Genomic DNA, 21,806 nt, shown 5'->3' on the forward strand with positions numbered 1-21,806 from the left:
AACACTTTACATTAAAAAGACTATCAGTTTTCCAATAATCTTGCGTTTTGTTGGATTTCCATGTCCCCATGTGTAAAAGTAGCCCAAAAAATTTATTCTTCGATAATGAGTGGTTTCCAATTTGTTACTCTAGATCTTTCTGTAACACCCGATAGAAATAACTGTTCAGCATACAGATTCGTTTCTGTCACTATCAGCTCAAGGTCTTACTTTGTGGTGGCTCTATCAACAAGTTGCAACATCTAATAAACTCAAATTGTTTCATTCCATCATGATCATTTTTTCATTCATGTGTATTTGGATTTCCCGAATTTGGAATTAAATTTTCAATTGGGTTCTTCCCCGTAACCTGCATTTGGATTTAAATTTTCATTCGGTTCCTCCTCGTTTTGCATGGCTTGCACAATACCCGAAATATCGTTGTCACCTACAAAAATATAAATTTATCACTTTTTAAACTCACTTGTTTCCAACTTAGCCAACTCATCCCCATCCTCATCGTCTGTAGATACAATACGTATATACGTCTTCCGATAAAATATATTCATCTTCACTATCTGATTGTGTTAAAAAAGTATTCAAGTTCTTCTTCTATTAACTTTTTAGAGTTTTTATGGATATTTTTTTACGTTTTGGCTGAGAACAACCTGGCTCTGCGTTCTCCGATCATTGCAATAGTCAAACACGTGTCAGAATAAAAGCAAACAACAAAAGTGACAACTGTGATGTAACTTCCGTTATCTGATGCTACTCTTAGATACTGATGTAACAAATAAACGCACAACTCTCGTGCTAATAAAATATCATACTACAAATAGAAGTCATGTTTAAAGCTCGGATCCGCGCCGTTAGCACCGAGGAATGAACGGCCTGGACTCGGATCCGCGCCTTACGCAATGAACCTGTTAATTATTCTAAGACGCTCGTTAAGCGTAGAATCAAATCTTACTACGGATCCTTTTGATTGAGTGCTATTCGTTGTGATATAATGAGATTTGACTTTATTTATATCAAAGAATTCTTGTACAACAGATTTTTTTAGATCTTTTCCACAATCCATTGTTACTAAATCAGGAACTCCATGGGGTGTCATAAAAGTAAGGAAAGGTCTAACGATTTCTGTATATTTAGAAAATGTATCTATTAGAGTAAGAAACTTTTGACCTTGGCTGTGAAAAGTATCAGCAAATATTATTTTAAAAGGTTTTGAAGCAGTGGGAGTAGCCCAGGCGTTTACTTCCTACACACTCACACACAGCTACACACACATACACACTAATACTTACACTAACTAATATTTCGCTGGATGTCAACTGGTTCCGTGGATTTGTAGTTATATGCGGACAACTACAAATAATAAAAAAAAAATAAATATTAAAACTAAAACTTTTGAGATTTTTTAAAACTTCTTGTATATTTTCTCTAAACTTTTAACTATTAGGATTTTTTATTTTAAATAAATTTACTTACTTCTAGGTCCGTCAAAACTACATTAGACGTCGCTTACTTACCACCTATAAGGCCATAGAAAGGCTTTCCCAAAGTGAGTTCAACTTGGATAGATTAGAAGTAACCCCTTCAACAGCAACGGCAAGTCTAGGTTCTGAATCTTCGCCTATCAATTCACAAGCAGCTCCGTCCCGTCTCACAGTTCCGGGTTCCAGTCCCACACCCAGCAAGAGTCCTACGACTTCCAATAGTACAAACGCGGCCATGTTAAGAGTAGCTAAGCAGAGAGCCGGGAAAAATTTGCCTTTAACTATTAGAGACGTTGAACGAGAAAGAGGAAAGCCATTATCGAAGTACGAGAGGAATATGATGATCTTTAATTGGCTTCATACTTTAGATGATACCGCTTACGTGGAAGGCATCCAGTAATTATTTACCAAAAGAGTCAGTCATCAGTAAAAATTTGACACATTTAAGAAAATATTATTTGCCGCTGAAGCTTTGTTTAAGCGAGAGTATGATGAGTTAGAACAAATGATTGTGAATGTCTTTGAATGTAATTTTCGAGAGATAAGACCGCAGATATTCAGAACCCTTTACGAATAATGCAGTACTGTTAGAATATATGTTGTTAAAATATAATATTATTATTATATTTGTGTTAAATGTTATCAATGTTATCTGTAAATTGTGTGCCTCCCAATTTAATGGTCATCTATGTATATGTATTATCTATCAACTGATCACTAACTGTTGCGCCTTACGTTAAAATATGTTAAAAATTAAGAAATTGAGAAGAAAAGACATAAAATAAATCAATAAATTAAGTATTGTATTAAGTGGCAGTAGGTAAAAAAAATTCACTAAACCTTAGAAAATTTCCCGTTTTTAATATGGTCTCTTAGGGATACTATTAGAATCTGTGAATCAATGTATTACAGCTTTAAGCATTCTCGTCTATCCTTTTGGAAATTTCTTCGTCTTGAGATTTAAGTCGTTAGTTCGACTATTGTCCGTACGTTTTCTATTGTGCATTGAATTTGTAGAATGTAATTAAATTTGTCATGTACTGTAATTTCTGTCAACCAAGACAGTTATGTACACAGACCAGAGAAATAAAAAGCCTTTTTCATGACACTGTTTGATAGAGGTATCGAACAACTGCTTTTGATAAATTTGGTGATAACAATAAAAAAATATGCAAAAGATTAAACGTCATTTTTTACTTACAAACAATATAATGAATTAATATTGTAAGATTCGATAGTAGATAGGTATGCACTTCACCACACTTTGACCTCTGACGTCACAAGCCCCGTCCGCGCTCCGGTCACGCCAACGCCCCGCGATGCCGTCATAGTTTGACCGGGCACCGTCAGCCATTTTTAATATGAATTAATTTAAATATTATTTTTGTATTTCAACTATTATCTAATAGTCGTCACTATTTATATTTAGCCAATTTTAATCCAAATTATTAAATTAACAATAATTATTAAATAAAAAATATCTACTTTCGATTTTAAATACTAAAGACGAAGACTACTAAATTATACGGAAAAGTGATGCAATTTTACTAGAAAAATTATTGTAAAAGAGCTTAAAAAGTCAATTTTTTGAAAATTATTAATAACTTTCCTAAAAATGTACAAAAACGTTAATTTCGCGCGATAATAAAGACAATATCGCATGTATTGAGCTATAAAAATTTCAAGAAGTTTCACCTAACAGTTATTGCAAAACTTCTTCTAGTATCCAGCATATTGTTCATCTTCTTGGGACAAAAACGAAAATAGATCTCTCACGTCTTTTTCCTTCGCCGGCTTTATTCCAACCACTGGGACAGTATGAAGAGCAATGTTTGTGTTTATGTTTCTTCCTTTTCAAATTGTGAATGGTATGTAATTTTCCATGTGTGTTTGAGAACAAACCAATGTTCCGTCTTTTTTGTATTTCATTTGTACATACTGTTGAATGCTGAAAACAAGTCCCTTTGTTTTTGGCTTATTTAGAAAGAGTCCTTTCAAACTTTCAGTTCAATTTTTGATTAGCGTTTTGTCCATGACAACATTAAAAGGAGATGGATTTTTCCGACAACGCACTATTGCTTCCAAATATGGCTTTGCCGTCCCTATGTATTCCTTCTTTTTTAAAGATGACTTTACCAGCCCAAAATTGCAATCGCACTGGTTAAAGGAATGGCCACGAACCGGAAATATATGTCGAATATTGACGTTGAACTTGTGTGCTAGCCACATTCCAAATTTTACCATTGAAGTGTTCCTAATTTGGCCTCCGCACGCATCCGACAAAAATACGATTTCAGTGACATCGCAATTAATTTTTTTGCACAAGCAGTCATAGACAAATGAAATAACAGAATCGGCGCTTTTTTTTTGTTTGTCCTTCTATAAATGTATACATAAAAGACGACCCATCATTGTGAATATGTATATTAAAGAGATAACACCAAAGTAGACGTTTATAAAACTGCATTGTTACATTGAGTTTCGGAACTGGTAGATTTTGTCCATAGTCAAATTCAATAACAAGGCAACTACTGTCAGTTTTACTTCTTTCTATCAGATTCCTTCTCATTGCTATATCTCGCTTTACTTTCATATTATGAAGGTGATAGGAAATTGCACAGGCATCGTTAGGATTAATAGATAGTTTTTGTTTACATTCTGTGCAGAAATCACATACGTCTGTTTTAGGATTGTTGAAACTGTATGAACGCAGTGACTTAAAATACTGAAAGTATGTCTTGTATTTCATCTTTAGATTTGTACATGTCTTTTCTTTATAGTATTGTACAAAAAGCTCATACAGCATTTTAATATTAAATTCGGGATTCTCAAAATATTTTAGTTCGGATTTGTGTTGGAAATAATGACTTTTCTTAAACGGAATAGTTTCCAAATGCTCTTTAAGCAAGTCTTGAATGTTGGGAGCCAATTTGTGGGGTCTGTTGGCATGTGTCCATCGCTTTTCTGTAAATGAATCCTTCTCAATTACCTTCTTTTGTACTACACGAATGCGCTTTACAGATACTTGAAAAAGTTTTTGGATCATGGTCCGACATGTTTTTATTCTGCCACCCTTTTGAGACACGAAATATTCCCATGTATACGCTCGTAAAACTTTTGGATTATTCTTGAGTCGTTTACGGTCCACATTAAGTTTTTTCATATACTGAGCCAACAAAGAGTCCTGTTGAGGCTTTGCTTGTAAATAAAAGTGTTGAAATAAATGTTTTTGATCATCGACACTTAAACGGGTAAAATATTTGTGCAGGCAGCATTTTATGATTAACTGAAATGACAGCTGCGACATCGCGATCTGCGGAGGTGACGTATATTTTACCTGATTGCGTTTTAACTTTTCTTTTTTCTCACGTCACATTAATCTTACATCTTGTCAGTTTTTGTCTAACTACCTCTTCGTCAGAATCCATTTTTAAAGCTCAATAAACACACTTACGTTAACGACAAGCAAACGAACAACGGACGCGAACACAACTTTGTTAAAATGGTAGTTAAATGTTTTGTTTATCGAATGACACAGGTTTGGGACATTGTTGCCAAACTTTGCCGAAATGAACTATTCTTCATGGCGGATCGATCTGCGGAAAAACGCCCATAGGCTTATGGGCCCTTTTTTCGGGGATGGCCTCAATTATAAACAAATAGTAACATTAATTATGTCAATTGTAATATGTTCATTATACAAACAGATTAATTTCATAATTTTATTTATAATTATACAAAGTTTATAACAATTAATTTTTGTAAAATATATCTGTAACGTTTTTGGGAAAAAGTAGTTGTAAAAATAATTCAATCACAATTCAAGAAAAATGAACACGTATAGGTTTGATTTTAAAATAATCATTCAATCAATCTATCAATCAATAATGCCTTTTTATTTCTCATTAAAAAAAATACAATGTGTGAATCGCGATTTTTGCCAAACTCTGGCGTTACTTTAGATGAGTTTTAATCGACAACTTGGTGTTACTATCATTCCCAAATAATTATAGTTATTCACTACCTCTAAGACTAGATGATTTAGTTTCCAAGATTCCCTGATCACATTACCTTCTTTTCTGAATACAAGAATTTGAATTTATATAAATTTATTTTCAGATTCCACATCCTGCAGTATTTTTCCAGTTCACTAATCATCTGATATAGCACCTTCGGATTGATTTCCATCAAAACCAAATCATCTGCATATAATAAAAGTCTTATAATCAAACCATTTATCTCCAAACCGCCTCCCAATGCTTTATGTAGGTCATTCAAGAAAAGCGCAAACACTAATGGACTTAAAAGACATCCCTCTCTCACTCCTACATTACAGTCAAACCATTCAGATAGACTGTCCTTTGACCAGACTGAGCAGCTGAGAAAAGTAGTACTAAAGCATACAAAAAAAATGTATATAAACATTTTTTACTCCTAGTGCATGTTGGATTTTTACTATACTCCTAAGATTAAAAATGTTGTCCATAGTTGAATAGCCGGTTCTATATCCTGTCCGGAACTCATTTAAAATGTCATTATTTTGAACCCACGAGGTAAGTCTGATCAAAATCAATGCCGCAATGAGTTTGGATATTGTATTTAGGAAGGCTCGATACCTCGATAACTTTCTGCACTTTCCATGTTTCCCTTCTTATAAAGAGGAAACATTGCATCATAAAAACCCTGAGGAAAGTCTCCTTTGACGAAAAAATTATTAGGAAACCCAAGTACAAGCTCTTTTCCGTTTTCTGGAAGAAACTTGTAGAACTTAGCAGCAATTCTAGTAGATTTTTAAATAAAAATTAATGTTTTGTAAAATTTATTGTTAAAAGATAGTATTTATATCTATAATACATAGATATTTAAGCTTATTATCATTTCATAATCTTTTCTATTAATAATTAAAGAAAAATAAAATTTTGCAAAAGAAATATTTATTTTAAATTGTTTAAACAAATTACTCGGTTAAATAAACAATTCACAAATTAACTAAATGTATTTTTATGATTTATGCTACGAGATATCCCAAATTAAAAAAACCGTCAATTTTCGTTGAGTAGAACCGGAGATATTGCGACTTTTATAAATCTGAATTTATGTAAAATTGTTTTGCTTTTACAGCTCATTTAAGCAACAAATTAACAAAAATAGCTTTATAAACTTTTATTTTAAAGAATTTTCTATGCTTTTTTAGTAAAATTGTGTTCACCTTTAGTATTTAAAATTAAATAGCGATTTTTCATTGTTTATATATTGTTTATAAGTAAAAAATGACGTTCAATCTTTTGCATATTTTGTTTATTACATATCGTTATTAGCAAATTTATCAAAAGCAGTTGTTAGATAACTGTATCAACGACTATCATTAGAAAATCGTTAATTTCCTGGTCTAACAATAGTTATTTGCATCCTTTCATTATCAATGTGTAGATAATTGTGGGTCAGCCTTACCTATGCCGTCAACGTTACGTGAATGTCTAAAAAAAAACTTTGACTATTTACTAGTGATAAGTTTCATTAAATAAGGATCTTACAGCAAAAATTAAAACCTAATGTATTTAAATAAAATAATACAAATAAAAAGCTCGTAACAAGTTAGGGATACTGTTGAAACAAAATCAATTTTCAAATAAATGAAGCAGTAATGGAAAAACGAGGAGAGATAAACCACAGCAAGCTAGCACCTCAAGAAATAAGTTTCATAAACAAAGATATTTCCAGAAGTATTCAGAATACCATTAGACTCTACAATAAAGAGCAGGAGCTGGAGAAATAAAAATTTCGGGAAAGAAATGAAAGGCAGAATTTACAAAACAGTCATCAGACCAATAATGACATGCACGGCAGAAACACGACCTGACACAGAAAGGACAAAAAGGATGTTAGAAACAGCAGAGATGAAAACACTTAGAAAAATTGATGGCAAGACACTATTGGACAGAGTTAGAAGTACAGATATACTACGTAGATGCAAGGTGGACAACATCAATAACTGGGTAAGAAATAGAAGAGCAGAATGGAACGATCATATAACCTAAACGACAACAAATAGAGTAGTTGCACGGCAAGACACGGTTCCCCAATAGGAAGACCATCAGTACGAATGCCACGAAAACGAGGAAACGGCAACTTACTGGAGGCATATTGAAAAACAGAGTCATGTCTACATAAAAAGAAGAATAATAATAAGAAGAAGAGCAGTTTAGATGAAATAACATCTAACAGAAATGAAATCCTTAAAACAGTCGAAGAATTCTATCAAGAACTTTATTAAAGGCAACAAAAGATACAAAGCACGCTCAAAGAGAGAAAAAACGAAGGGGAGTGGTTAATCACGGTTTAGAAGACATACCAGAGATTACCAAGGATGAAATGTACTCAAAAAGATGATAAATGGGAAAGCACCCGGAGAAGATGGCGTAGTAGTGGAGGTCATTAAAGTTGTAGAAGTTCTCATCGAAAAAATTCAAATTCTACTCAACTTATGTGTAGATAACAGTATAATTCCAAGCTATTGGAACATTTTAATGATATTAATATATAAGAAAATCTACGGAAACCGAAAACCCTAGAACTATAAGCCTCTTCTCCTATTTGTAAAATATTTTTACTAAAATAGTAACCTGTAGACTAGAAAATAAACTGAACCTCTATTAACCAATATAACAAGTCGGTTTTCGCTCAGGTTTCGGTATCAATGATCATCTTATAGTGCTAAAAACATTAATCGAGAAAATTATAGAATACAAAACTACACTAGTATAAATTTTTGTTGATTTCCAAACGATTTCACGATAGAATTGAAAGGAATAATCAGAGCTCTAATTCAGTTTCGTGTGGATTACAGATATGTACACCCGCTTAATTTGCAACAGCAAGTGTACAATTCATGAAAAAACTAAGTTCCCACTGGGGAGGATTAGATAAGAAAACACGATCACACCAAAGCTCTTCACAGCAGTACTGAACAAAAAACTCAATTGGTACAAGACAGATAAATATTGATGGAAAAATGCTAACAACCTCCGGTTAAAAGAAGAAATCTTGGCTGAGTAATATCAGAGATTGGACTAACCTCAATGTTGAACAGATATTTCACAATGCAAGAGATAGGGAAGCGTTTAAAGAAGTGATCGCCGACCAAAACGGTACAATAAGAAGAAGAAGACCGAATATCTATATGGTATACAGCCAACTCCTGGGGATTATCCCTTTTTAATTTTAAGAAGAACGTCCTCATTGCCGATAATTTATATAAAGCAGAAGTAATGCTTAATGAACTTTCATAGACAACGAAAGAAGTGGGATTGAAAATAAAAAGAAATAAAAAAAATTTAAGACAAACTTGATCATCGGAGCTAAATAAAATTTAAAAATAACACACATAGAAGAGGGTACACAATACTATTGTCTTGGTTATAACTAAAAAATCACCAGAGATCATTAACACAAGAAATACAAAGAAGTATTGTTCTAAGTTGGGCTGCATACGTTAGATTAAAGGACACATTAATTAGTGAAATCCATATGAGCCTTAAGAGAAGGGTATACAGACCGTGTTAAAAACGACGAGATTCGCAGAAGAACGGGAAAATAAGCATCAAGGCTGAAATGAAGATTTGCAGGACAATAATGGTCTAACTCCGAAAACGTTAAATTTGGATAATTGAGATAATTCTTAAAATTATAATTAAAGTTTAACAAAATACTTCAATATAACTCAAGTGTTTATTCTTAAATAAAATAGGGGGCTTAATGACAAATTCAGAAGTTTTACAAAAAAAAATGCCTTAAAACTATGAGGTAAGCAAAAAAATATAGACTCAGGCCACTATAAATCTCAATGATTTAATTCATCTAATCATATATAAGTTCATCCTCAGAAGACCTATCTTCGACGTTTCGTTGACCAGATACTCGGGTGGCTATCGCAGTAGGGCAAGTTTCTGTAAAAATGATGATGTACAGGTGGTATGTATGGCAGTAAGTCCATCATGTCGTTCTTCTTTGCAGATGTAACAGTCCTTCTTGTTGAATAGAGTAGTTCTTGTATTACAGATCAACATTATAAAATTCACTTTCGGGATTTAGAGTTTCCTTTAATTGAAATTAAAGGGGGGATCTCTATAAAATTGAAGCCAGCTAAGTATCCATTTGTAATTACTTTCCGATTGGTAATCACATTATTTAAACATGCTGTGCTCAAAAACTCTAAATGTTGCATTTCAGCCATCACAAACCTGGGTTCTTTTCGCTTGGAGATTTTAATTCAATTCACTCGTCTTGACGGTAGATTACACTGTGACGTTCGCTTTCACCTTCGATTGTACCGAATTGACCATCAATTGGCAGAAAGGAGTGCCCACATCCCAAAAATTTAAGATATATGATGTTCATATTAAATTCTGGATCTTGCACAAGTTTCAACAAAGATAAACTCATTTTTATATTTCTATTCTGACCTGTACATGAGTTTGAATAAGCAATGATATGTTTATAATTCACAGCATAGTGCTTCAAATGCTTTACTAAACAAGTTGCAATGTCTTACGAACCGCGTCCACCCTCTGCCTCGTTCCATACATACATGTAACCATTATTGCTGCTGAAGGAATAAATTCCTAGATTATAGAGATAAAGATTTCTTTTGTAGTACCCCACAGACGTTATCAGCTTAGGCAAATATAAAGCCTTTTGTAAATGGAAGGTTACTATCTATGCTTCTGTTGTTTTCGTTGAGTACCTCTTGAAACTTCCCCTAGCTGAATCCTCTTTTCGTAAATGCAACTCCTTTTCAACTGCATTGTCGGCACTTTTTAATTTTAACTCTAGATCATTATACAACTTTCAGGTGTCTTGATGAAGAATTTTCAAAATGTAAATTAAATTTTGTATTAAATACCTGATAATAATATTTAATTTGTTTTGGTTCTGTATTCTGGGTTTGAGATTCTTCTACATACAGATCATACAACTTTTTTACTGCTCAAGTATTTTCTATTGGGATTTTTAATTCTTGAATAATGACTTTGATAAGCCGGAAAGTTTTTATATGCCTAATAATATCAGAATCGTCCAACTTTCTACAGCTTGTAGTACCTCTTAGCTTTTTGCAATTAGAGGAATGTCGTTTTGCGAAAGCTTTGCGTTAATTTTTACGACACTGTTAGAAATGTACTATTTGCCAGTATTCCTCAGTTTTTTCTTTCTATTATTTTCCAATCTTTCTCATTCCTCGATCGTTTTTTGCTTCTAATATGTGTAAGGCCACCTGAATATGTTAAAAAAGCTGTAAAAGTTTATTATATTGGATAAAAACGTAAAATACGTGTGGATGGCTGTGGATGTTACTCAACAGCGTCAAGTATTTCTTCATTTAAAGTTTCTGCATCCAATATAATAAAAATCTAGCATTAATATAAGGATGAACTTGAGATGGCACCATCTAAAGGCCGGAGACTGAAACAAGGAGTTAGACCAGCTTTATACTGATAGATCTAAGTAGATTGATACATTTTATGTGAATGGCGCGAATTTTCAAAAGAGTGGATTTAGACCAATATTATTCTATGTGCCTCATATATCGAAGAAGAGATTGTTGAAATGAAAATGTGAAGATAAGATATGAGAAAAAGAATTTTCTGAAGGCGTATGGTGGAAGTTTATGTCCAATAGTGGACACGGGAAGCTGCATGATTATTTTCTACATTTTACACTTTCATATTGGTTGCTGTCTATAAAAATTCTAATCAATAATAACTATTATCGTTCATAAAGATTACAAAAGTTTTCTCGTTTATTATATACTGTACTTTTAAACATGTCAATTAATTTTTGGTGCTACACATTGTCGAATACATTGTGATAGTTGATAAATCAAGCATACGTCCACGTATACGTCTCTTCTCATTGCATCTTAGAAATTAAACTTCTACTTACTGCGTTGTCATAATTTTTATAAAAACTATTATCTTCAGGAATATTTTCAGGGTTGATAGGTTTATGAAAGCTATATATTTTTGGTCTTTTCTTTGTTAATAATATACACGGTTTAATATATACTCTGTCTCTGAAAATAATCAGATTCGAAATCGGAAATTTTGCACTATCACACTTTAGATTACATTGGAAATCACCTTTACTTATAGAGCACTCTAGATATTATTAGATTTTGCATAAAAATTTAGATTTATTATGATTCTTTCTACCTAAGTTAATACTTTTAACGTTAATTGTGGTTTAGTTAGTAGCTGTCCCATTTTTATTGCTGTTAGTCATGGTATTTGTATTACTTTTTGCCTAATTATTTCAGTTAAGTCAGACTCATTGCTTTATTGATGGGCAGAACACTTTAACCTGTTAGGTTCAATATGAGTGGAGGTTTAATAACTCCTTCACTCGACCTAAGAGGTCTACAATGGCTCATCCCCAGGATAAAGTTGTCCTTTCAGCTCAGATTTTTCAACAAAATATATGGTGACACTTTTATGAAGTCGTATATATGTCTCTCTATATTCTTCATTATCCTATTCAATACTAGGTAGTTGCACAGAAAGTATTCGGCTGTCTGGTCTTTAGCATAACAAAATTTGGAATCCGCCCTTTCTGTCAGTTCGATTTTATTCATGTGCCTCTTGAGACAACAGTGTTCTGTTAGGATACCTGAGGTATACCTTAGGATGATAATTCGCAGATAATTCGAAGGTTCGAACCTTCGAAGCATCGAAGGTTCATATATAAAATCCTTCGAATGTTCAGGACCCATTATTTGTTCATACCAGTGGATACGTTATGTTACATCAAATGTAGACCAAACCAAAGAAATTAAGACACGTTCTACAAAACCTTCGACAAAAGATGGAACTTAAAGAAGAAGAAGAAGTGGTTTCATCTGGTTACAAGTCCGATTCAGGTTCTAGGCCTATGACCTTTTGCTCCTTTCTTTCTGGTAGGTCCACCTTTTCGTTTCTCTCAATACCAGTATATCCAGGCACCTAGAATAAACTTACTTTGTTACTTGTTCTGGCCCGAATCAGATTGTGAAGACAGTTCTAAACTAACTTGGAGTCCATTCGATTACATTTCAGTGCTTTTAATGTCGCCTACCTATCTAATCTTATTTTTATAGATCTATCTCTGCAATTCCTCTTTATTAGTGCCTGTTGACACATCTCTATAGCATAAATTTCTGCTTGGAAGATGGTGGCGTGATTACTTAGGCTTTCACTAAGACTTAACTTTGGTTTCCCTCCGCATACTACAGCTTCAGTCCCATCTTCGTCGGTTTTTGAGCCGTCTATATATTCGTACCATTCCCGTACGTATTCCCTCCATGGAGGCGGTTGGAGTAGTCGACATCGCACCTGATATAAATAAGCATGTTTGTCATTAAAGCTTACTTAACTTCTCTCTTTTGTTGGCATTTAGATCACCAAAATAGTGCTATCATCATTCAAGCTCCGCTTATCCACTGCTGGACATAGATCTCCCTCATAATTTTCCATCTGTTTCGATCTTGTGCCTCTTGCATCCAATTCCTATGACAACGTTTTAGATCGTCAGTCCAACGTGTTGGTGGACGACCTCTGCTTCGGTAGGCATCATCTCTTGGTCTCCATTCCAGTATCCGCTTTGTCCATCTATTATCTGTCATTCGAGCCACGTGACCTGCCCAGTTCCATTTTAGTGTTGCTACTCTCTCTACTGCATCAGCCACTCCTGTTCTTTGTCGTAGCTGGCGATTTGGGATCTTGTCTCGTAGTGAAACGCCCAACATAGCACGCTCCATCGCCCTTTGACACACACGGATCTTTTCAACTGTTCTCCTTGTCATGGTCAACGTTTCGGCACCGTAAGTTAACACTGGCAAAACACACTGATTAAACGTTTTTCTTTTAAGGCATATTGGTATATCAGACGATTTGAAAATATGGTTCAGCTTGCCGAAGGCTGCCCAAGTCAGTTTTATACGACGGAGAAGCTCAACGGTTTGGTTATCTTTTCCTATGCGAATCTCATGACCTAGGTATTTATAGGCCATTACCTGGTCTATGGATCTTGTTCCTACGCATATATCTTCGCTGACTACAAGATTTGTCATCATCTGGATTTTAGATATATTTATTTTCAATCCCCCTTCTAGCGAGGAAAGGTAGAGCTGATTTAAAAGTTCTTTGGCCTCATCTATCCTATCAGCTATTAGTACAATATCATCTGCAAACCTTAGATGGCTAAGCTTTTCTCCGTTTATGTTTATGCCCTTGTCGGTCAGTTTTGCCCTTTTACATATATATTCCAAAAGCGTAGTGAACAGTTTCGGCGATATGGTGTCCCCTTGGCGTACTCCACGTTGTATCGGGAATTTCTTGGTTTGACGATCACCCACTCTAACACTGGCTGTTGCGTTTTGGTATATATGTTTAATTATATTTATATACCGATAGTCAATTCGGCATTCTGTCAAGGCTTCCAACATTTTTTGTTGATTTACGGTGTCGAATGCCTTTTCATAGTCGACAAATATTAAAGCTAGTGGTTTATTACATTCAGTGCATTTTTCTATAAAAATTTTTATTACCAGTAGGTGATCGTTTGTTCCATAGCATTTTCTAAAACCCGCCTGTTCTATGGGCTGATAAAATTCCAATTTATTTTCTAGTCGTTTCGTAATTATTTTTGTAAATAGTTTATAAATATGTGAAAGTAGACTTATGGGCCTGTAATTCCTGAGGTCGGTAGCATCCCCTTTCTTATGAAGTATGATAATTTCTGCGTTATACCACTGGGTTGGTGTTATTGCTTCCTGCAAACATCTAGTGAATAGTTTGGCAAGGACCTGCCATAATCTTTTTCCAGCTACCTTCAAGGCATCTGCCACTATTTCATCGCCTCCGGGGGACTTATTGTTTTTCATTTCTTGAGTGCTATATACGTAAGCATATATATATATATATATATATATATATATATATATATATATATATATATATATATGTGTGTGTGTGCGTGTCTGACTACAGTCATATATAGTACATTTGTTTGGGTTCCAGGGTTCCATATTTCATGATTTCCCACATATCCTTAGACATGTCTAAAGTTGGATATTCTTTTCAGGTGGATGGTCCATGTAAGCCGCTTATCTAGTATTACTCCTTCATCTTTGACCTCAATCGCCTCTTTGACAGTTTCTCCATACAAAGCGGACATTCAGATGCTATCTAGTTTCTTGTAAAACTTACTACCACAGTTTTGATAGAATTTACAGAGTGTTTTTCCTGTCGCACCACCTAGTATGGATATTTAATGTTCGTTGAAGTGTACTAAATACATTTCCGTATTTTCTCTTGTTCTTTCTTTATGCGTTAAGAAGTGAGATCATTTACTAGGAAACCTGTGAGTACCGCTTAGCTATTTTGGCCACAACCTCTTCTTGCAGATCTGTTACAATCAGCCTATTTTCCAGCATTGCTTTGATTCAGTTGCATACGGTAGTGTATATCCCTTTTGATGCTACTACATCATAAAGAGAATTTGGTAGTACATTATTAAATGTGCCTTCTTTATCTAAAAAGGCGGGTAACGCAATCTCTCCATTATTAATGGAGCGACTAATTTTCTGAACTACCTCGTCCAGTGCTGTTTTTGTTAATGTTCCTTCTTGATAAGCATGCTGGTTACCATTAAGATGATGATCCCTCAATAGCCCCTTAACGTTGGAGTTAAAATTCTTAGTATATCTATGACTTTGAATTGACAGTCGAAAATATCAGTTTAACTTCTTTAAAGAGATTTCCAAACTTTTCTACAAAAATAGTAATCCCGTGATAGGTACTGGTTTTCAATTCCCATTCTGTGTTTATAAATTTTTCAAGACACTTTATTTGTAAATAGATGTCTATTCTATATCTATATCTGCATCTGTCAAATTTTTTGAAAAAAAAAATAACTTAGAAAATATAAAGATCAGTAGATCAGCTACTGCTACGAGGAACTGCAAATATTTTCAGATTTCAAATTCCAATATTTTCACAGATAAGTTTAATGTGAGATCTGCGTAAACCATTACATTCTCATTATGTATTTATAGGTACCACTTAATATATTTATATAAACATAAATGTTATAAATATGACAGATTCAATCGAAAATAACAGTATCTGCATTATTCATAGAAAACACAATATCACCTTCTATAATTCCGACACTGCTAAGGAAGATTATTACAACCTTGTAATATAGAAATTGTGAAAGAAATCAATGAGTCTGAATGTCTGTGTTAAAAACTTTTTGATATAATTTTGCTTATCTGTTATATAATTTAAATTGTTAAATGTAGATACACTTGAAAATAATTTAAACTTGCCTCTAATTTAAAAGGCAAAAAAATTGGCACTCAAAATACGTTCAAGAAATTAGTAAAACGTAGATAGGTATAAATTTATTCAAGACTGTAAGTTATACTTCTTTATTCACAGCTAAAACGACCAATTTCTTTAAGGAATATAAGATGTTTTGGAGTCTCTTTGAAACACAAGTATTAAATTTATATTAATGCGTAAAAATGATTTAAAAGCTATTCAAATTTGTTTTGGATACTGTTTCAAATTAGCAACAACGTCAATATATTAAAACTGTCAAGAACTAGCGCATGATCTTGTATTTGAAAAAAAAACTCTGTCATCAAAACTCAGAACAAAATTTTGTCCAAAATTATACCTACAATTATTACTTAGATAAGGAAAGAGAGAGGACAGGTAACGCTCATTTAATAAACCTTCGAAAAGTGAAGCCAGTTTCCATGTGACCGCCATGTTTTGGTGCCTGTTACTACCTCCCGCAGGCTTACCAGGTCTACTGATTTTTCAGTAGATCTACTGATTTCAACTTCAATATACTGATTTACTGAAACACTATATTGATCTACTAAAAAATATGTAATGATAAAATCACGTTCAAAAAGTGATCATTATGTCAGTGTTCAATTATAAATTTTGAAAAAAATCTATTTATTGATATATATCCACTATTCTCAATCTACTGAAGAAATAAAATATGACCTGGCAACCTTTCTGGTGCCGGTTTAGGCTTCAGTCAATTCCATACGATTACGCGTCCCCTCTCTTTCCTTGTCTAAGAATTATTATCAAATGTTCCCTTTAGTTGGTACAATCGTCCAAATCTCGCATCTTTACGGACTCAGTCTTTTGAATATTTTTTTACTTTTAAATGTTCATACAAAATCGGGATGATTTCAATTGTTTCACGAAAATATCGTCTTACAAAAAATTCAAACCTTCAAATTTGACTTTATTTCTAAATACTCCATTTTCTTCCGAACTCACTTCATTACAAAACTTTTCAGATCGAATGGTTATAAGTTGTCATTATTATCATCAGTTCGATTCGGTTTATTTTAGTAACTGTGGATTATCCCTATCCCTCTCCCTATCGGTCCCTCTCTTTCTTTAATTCTTTATATCTCTAGACTCTCTCAACATATTATCTCATTATTAATTCATAAGCTTAGTATGTATATTATATTACGCATTATATGTTTAAAGTATTCTAGGTTTCTTTTCTAGTTTTTTTTTGATGGTGTGTATAATTTTTTTTTCGTTTATTTAGTTGGTTTAATAACTAATTAATAATAATCATCAAAGACTTGACCCACGTACGGCAGATTAAGAGTGCGGATGGAAAAGTGTTGTGGAAGAGAACCGATGTTGGAATAAAGCAAAGATGGTATGAGTACTTTAGAAAGTTGCTAAATGAAGAACACCAGAGGAGAGACAAAGGATGCGGGATCTCAAATGAGAATGTAATACCAGAGATAGCAAGAGATGAGGTTATCGAGTCGTTAAATAGGATGAAGAATGGTAAGGCAGTACGGCCTGATGGAATACCTATGGAGGTTTGGAAGAGGAAGGGATTGATATTTTGTGGCAGATAATGAATGGGATATATAAGAAAGAAATAATGCCCAAATGCAAGGAGATAGAGTGTGATGGTATCATTGTATAAAGATAAAGGGGGCATTAAGGACTGTTAGAACTCTAGAGGGATAAAGTTAATGTCTCCTACAATGAAAATTTGGGAGAGAACCGTAGAGCGGAGGTTAAGGAGAGAGACATCGATATGAGAAAAAAAGTTTGGGTTTATGCCAGGGAGAAGGACAAAAAATGCCTTGTTTGCATTGAGATAGTTGGTAGAGAAATATGGAGAGAAGAAAAGAGAGCTACATTTGATATTTATATATCTTGTGAATTCGTACGACACCAGTACGAATACCTAGACCAGAACTATGGAGATATATGAGAGAGAAATGGGTTATTGAGAAATACTGCTCGTGAAGAATATGTACTAGGGAGCGTACACCAACGTTTCCGATTGATCGAAAGTTTCCCAGTGACGGTTGGTTTGCATTAAGGCTCTTCACTGAGTCCCTACCTGTTAAATCTTATTATGGATATACTGACGGAGAAAGTAAGGGAGGGGCTCCTTAGCCAACACTCTGCTGATGATATCATGTTAGTAGAGGAGAGAAAAGATATCTTGGAGGAGAAGGGCTATTGAAGAGGGAGGACTTAATATTAGCAGGTCAAAAAAGGAGTATATGTGGTTAGGAGGTAGAGGAATGGTTGGCGACATAGAATTGCTTGGAGAAAACTGGGAAGAGTAGGAGAATTTAAATGTTAGCTTCTACATAACGGAAAATAGAACAAAAGATCGAGAAATTGTTAACAGGATAGAGACTGGTTGGTTTAACTGAAAGCGAATGAGCAGGGTACTTTGTGATCGAAAAATCGGGGAAGTGATAAAAGTAAAGATATACAAGAGTATGGTAAGACCCACGTTGATGTACGGCGGTGAAGTGTGGCCTGTACAGAAGATTCAGGAAAACAATAGGGAGGTAACTAAAATGAAAATGTTCACTAACATGATCAGAAACGACTTAATTGGGGAAAGAGCTGGGGTGACGACAGTCTTAAAGAAGATTCAAGAACAAAGACTGCAATGGCTTGATCATGTCAGAAGTAGAGATGAAAACTATGTGGGGCGAATGATAGAGCTGTTAGAAGTTATTGGAAGGAGAGGTAGAGGAAAACCCAGGAGAAGATAAAAGGACTGTGTGGCAGAAGACTTAAGGGAGAAAGATTTAGTTGAAGAAGACCCGATGGACAGAAATGAGTGGCGATGAAGAGTAAGGAACAGCGACCCCTTAAAGTGGGAAAAACTGAGAAAAAAGAAGCAGTTTTGTGTTAGGAGTCTGTCCAAAGTCCACTTCTTGAAGGGTTCCAGTTTAATACATATGGTACCTCTCAGTGTCCATGCTTTGACTTCATACATTATCCTTCAGCTTTCATTAAGCGTGCAGTCCAAATATTTGTACTGCCGAATACCTATGGTTTTTCCGTTACATTCCAAAACCCCTAAGATATTCCTATGTATGTTAAACGAGTCCTGTTTGTGTTCTAGAATTTCGATTTTACTACGCTGACTAGACAAAAACTGCTGTTTTCCTTACCGGATTTATTCTTCATTTCGAAAATTTTCAACCAGACTTTCTTTTTGACAAAATTGCTCCAACCTATCAACTCTTTAATTATATACACCAAATTCATACTTAACAACTATAATATCATGTATCTGTAGGATTTTTAATCATTTGCATTAGACTAGCTACATTTTTTACAAATTTTCATACTCAAAGAGTCCAGCAAAAATATTTTCACTCTAAATAAATTTTAAAGTTATTTAAATTTTGAAAAAAGATTTAAAGTCTTGTTTGGACGTGAAAAACTAATAGACTCTAACACATCTTCTATCTCTATTCGTAAACCGTGGTAATTTAATATAAGTTTTTCTAATACGTGTACCCAAGAAGGTAGCAAACATTTGTAAGGAACTATAAATATGTGATACATAGTAATTTTGCGAACTACTTGCACAAACTAAATGGGCCTCAAATTTTAAATTTCTAATATGTAGAAAAAAGTACCTGCGCAATTTTCGCTGATTACGATGTAAAAGTCAGGATTACTACTTTTTATATGTCAAGAAACTTCCAAATACATACAGAAAATATTGTTTTATGATTTTGTGTTATCGCGGATTTGAAGGTTAAACGCTTTTTTGCAAATAATATGTTTACTAGATATTGCTAAAAGTATACGGTTTGTACAGCTTGGGATAAATAAGATGGGATTTTATAGTGTATTACCGGACTAGTATCAAGTAGAATCATAAAGTGGCAAAAAAGAACAAGAAGGAAGAAAAATAAATACGGTTCTGAAACTACTTTCTTGTTGCATATTCAATTTAAATATTATGTTTATATGGGATTAAGGCACAATTATTGATTGTAATGAAAATCACATTTTTAACTAATGTTTGATATTTCGACTTTCACTCCGGAAATTCTGGGAAATGTATAACCAAAGTTTTTGTTATTGGTTATGTCATTTCAAAATTGACATGCTTGACCTCTATCTTAAAGGCAAACAGCATTAAATGGCTGAAAAAAATCTGAGGGTGGTGTTTTTACCACCGAGTTAGAATCTATGGAGATGGCATCACGTGACTAAAAACGACCTCACTTCGGCAATATCGTTAAGATTATTTTGACACTTTTGACAGATCGTATATGTTTGTTTACGTTTGTTGTTTTTCGAAGATTTTTAGTTTTATAATACTTTTATAGAAACTGTAATAATATATTGTGATAGTGCATAATAATGGTTTCTTGTTCTCAACGTAGTTGCAGTAGCAGAAGCAATGTTAATAAAAAATCTTCAGGAATAACGTTCTACAGGTTAGTATACAAATATATAAACAAAGTAATGGCCCGTACTTCAGAGAATAAATTAATAGTATTTGACTGTATTAATTTATCTTTATGTATAATATATCGTGATTTTAGTGTTTCTTCTTCTCATTGTGCCGTCTCCTTTCGAAGGTTGGCGATCCAAATGGCAATTGTAGTTTTGGAAACTGCTGCGCGAAAGATCTCTGCGGATGAGCGGTCGAACCATCTCCTCAGGTCTTTCAGCCACGAGTTCTGGAGTCTTCCTACTGATCTTTTGCCCTGTACTTTTCCTTCCAGTATAACTTGAAGTAATTCATATCTTTCGCCTCTCAGCACATGACCCAAGTATTGCATTTTTCTCTCTTTGATTATTCTTAGTAATTCTTTTTGTTTACACATGCGACGAAGTACCTCAACATTAGTAACTCTTTGAACCCATGGAATCCTCAACATTCATCTGTATATATACATCTCAAAGGCATCTATTCTTTTTTCTATTTCAGAGTCCATTGTCCAACTTTCACAGCCATACAGTAAGACAGAAAAAACGTAACATCTGATCATTCGGATTCTAAGCTGTAGACTAAGGTCTGATCTTGTAAAAAATGTTTTAATGCTCATGAATGTTTTCCTTGCTTGTTCGATTCTTGATAGGATTTTTAGTGTTTACCGCGGGATAAATAAATCATAGTTTATTAAAAATGTATTGCACTTTTTTAGATTATGATTAAATCTTCTGAATAACTAGTCATATTTTTATAGTAGTTTTAATATTATTGAGTCCGGCCATGATCCCACCGCCATATTGGTATCATCGTTAGCCACGCCTACCTACGCCGTTTTTAATACACACGGTAATATGCTCATAGCTTCTCCATAGATTCTAACTCGATGATTTTTACCCTAGAACCATTTTGTGTTTATGTGTATTGTGTATTGCACATGTGTTTTATTTCGTGTATTCCGTTATGTGTTTTATTAGATATTATTTAATCCGTTAATACATGTTACTTGTTGAGGCTACAAATCCAAAACAAGAAGAATCCTTTCAAATGACTGTACGTAATATTAATACAACTTTGACCCCCTTTTGGTAAAATATTCTTAGAAATGTACAAGCGGGATTAGAGCGCGAAGTTATTTTAAGTAGGCTCATTTGTTCCTCGTTCAAGAAGAGTGATGATTTTTTTGAGGAGTGAAGGTATGGAGAGCAGAGCGATAGTCTGAATATACCCATACTGAAAGTTTATCATTATGGTTTAGTTCACCTTCAAATCTGTGTTTAATTGGCTTTTGTAATTATTTTTACATTTTTATCCTGTGTTATCGTGTTGTAAGGTTTATAGTCTGAAGCATAGATAGGTATTTTTAAGCTTGTATTTTATATTATAGTTGATGTTATAATTTGCAAATTTGTGATAAATAAACATATACTGCTTTTAAATAAATCGAGTAAATGCATTAAAAAATTAAATTACGAGGAAGACATTAGAATTAAAATTGCCTATTTCAAAGCAACGGTT

The 21,806-nt window shown here is 33.7% G+C and overlaps 1 protein-coding gene across 1 annotated transcript in view; it reads left to right on the forward strand.

Annotated features, from left to right (window-relative positions):
- The window catches only part of LOC140439981 (uncharacterized), a 65,807-nt gene extending 45,096 nt beyond the window's left edge, over positions 1-20,711 (forward strand). Inside the window, exon 4 of the mRNA XM_072530201.1 lies at positions 1,477-20,711. Within this exon, the coding sequence (XP_072386302.1) occupies positions 1,477-1,878 (402 nt within the window). The 3' untranslated portion in view covers positions 1,879-20,711. The remainder of the gene's footprint in view (positions 1-1,476) is intronic.
- The last annotated feature ends 1,095 nt before the right edge of the window (positions 20,712-21,806 follow it).

Source organism: Diabrotica undecimpunctata, chromosome 4 (assembly GCF_040954645.1).
Source record: "Diabrotica undecimpunctata isolate CICGRU chromosome 4, icDiaUnde3, whole genome shotgun sequence".
Classification (NCBI taxonomy): Eukaryota; Metazoa; Arthropoda; class Insecta; order Coleoptera; family Chrysomelidae; genus Diabrotica; species Diabrotica undecimpunctata.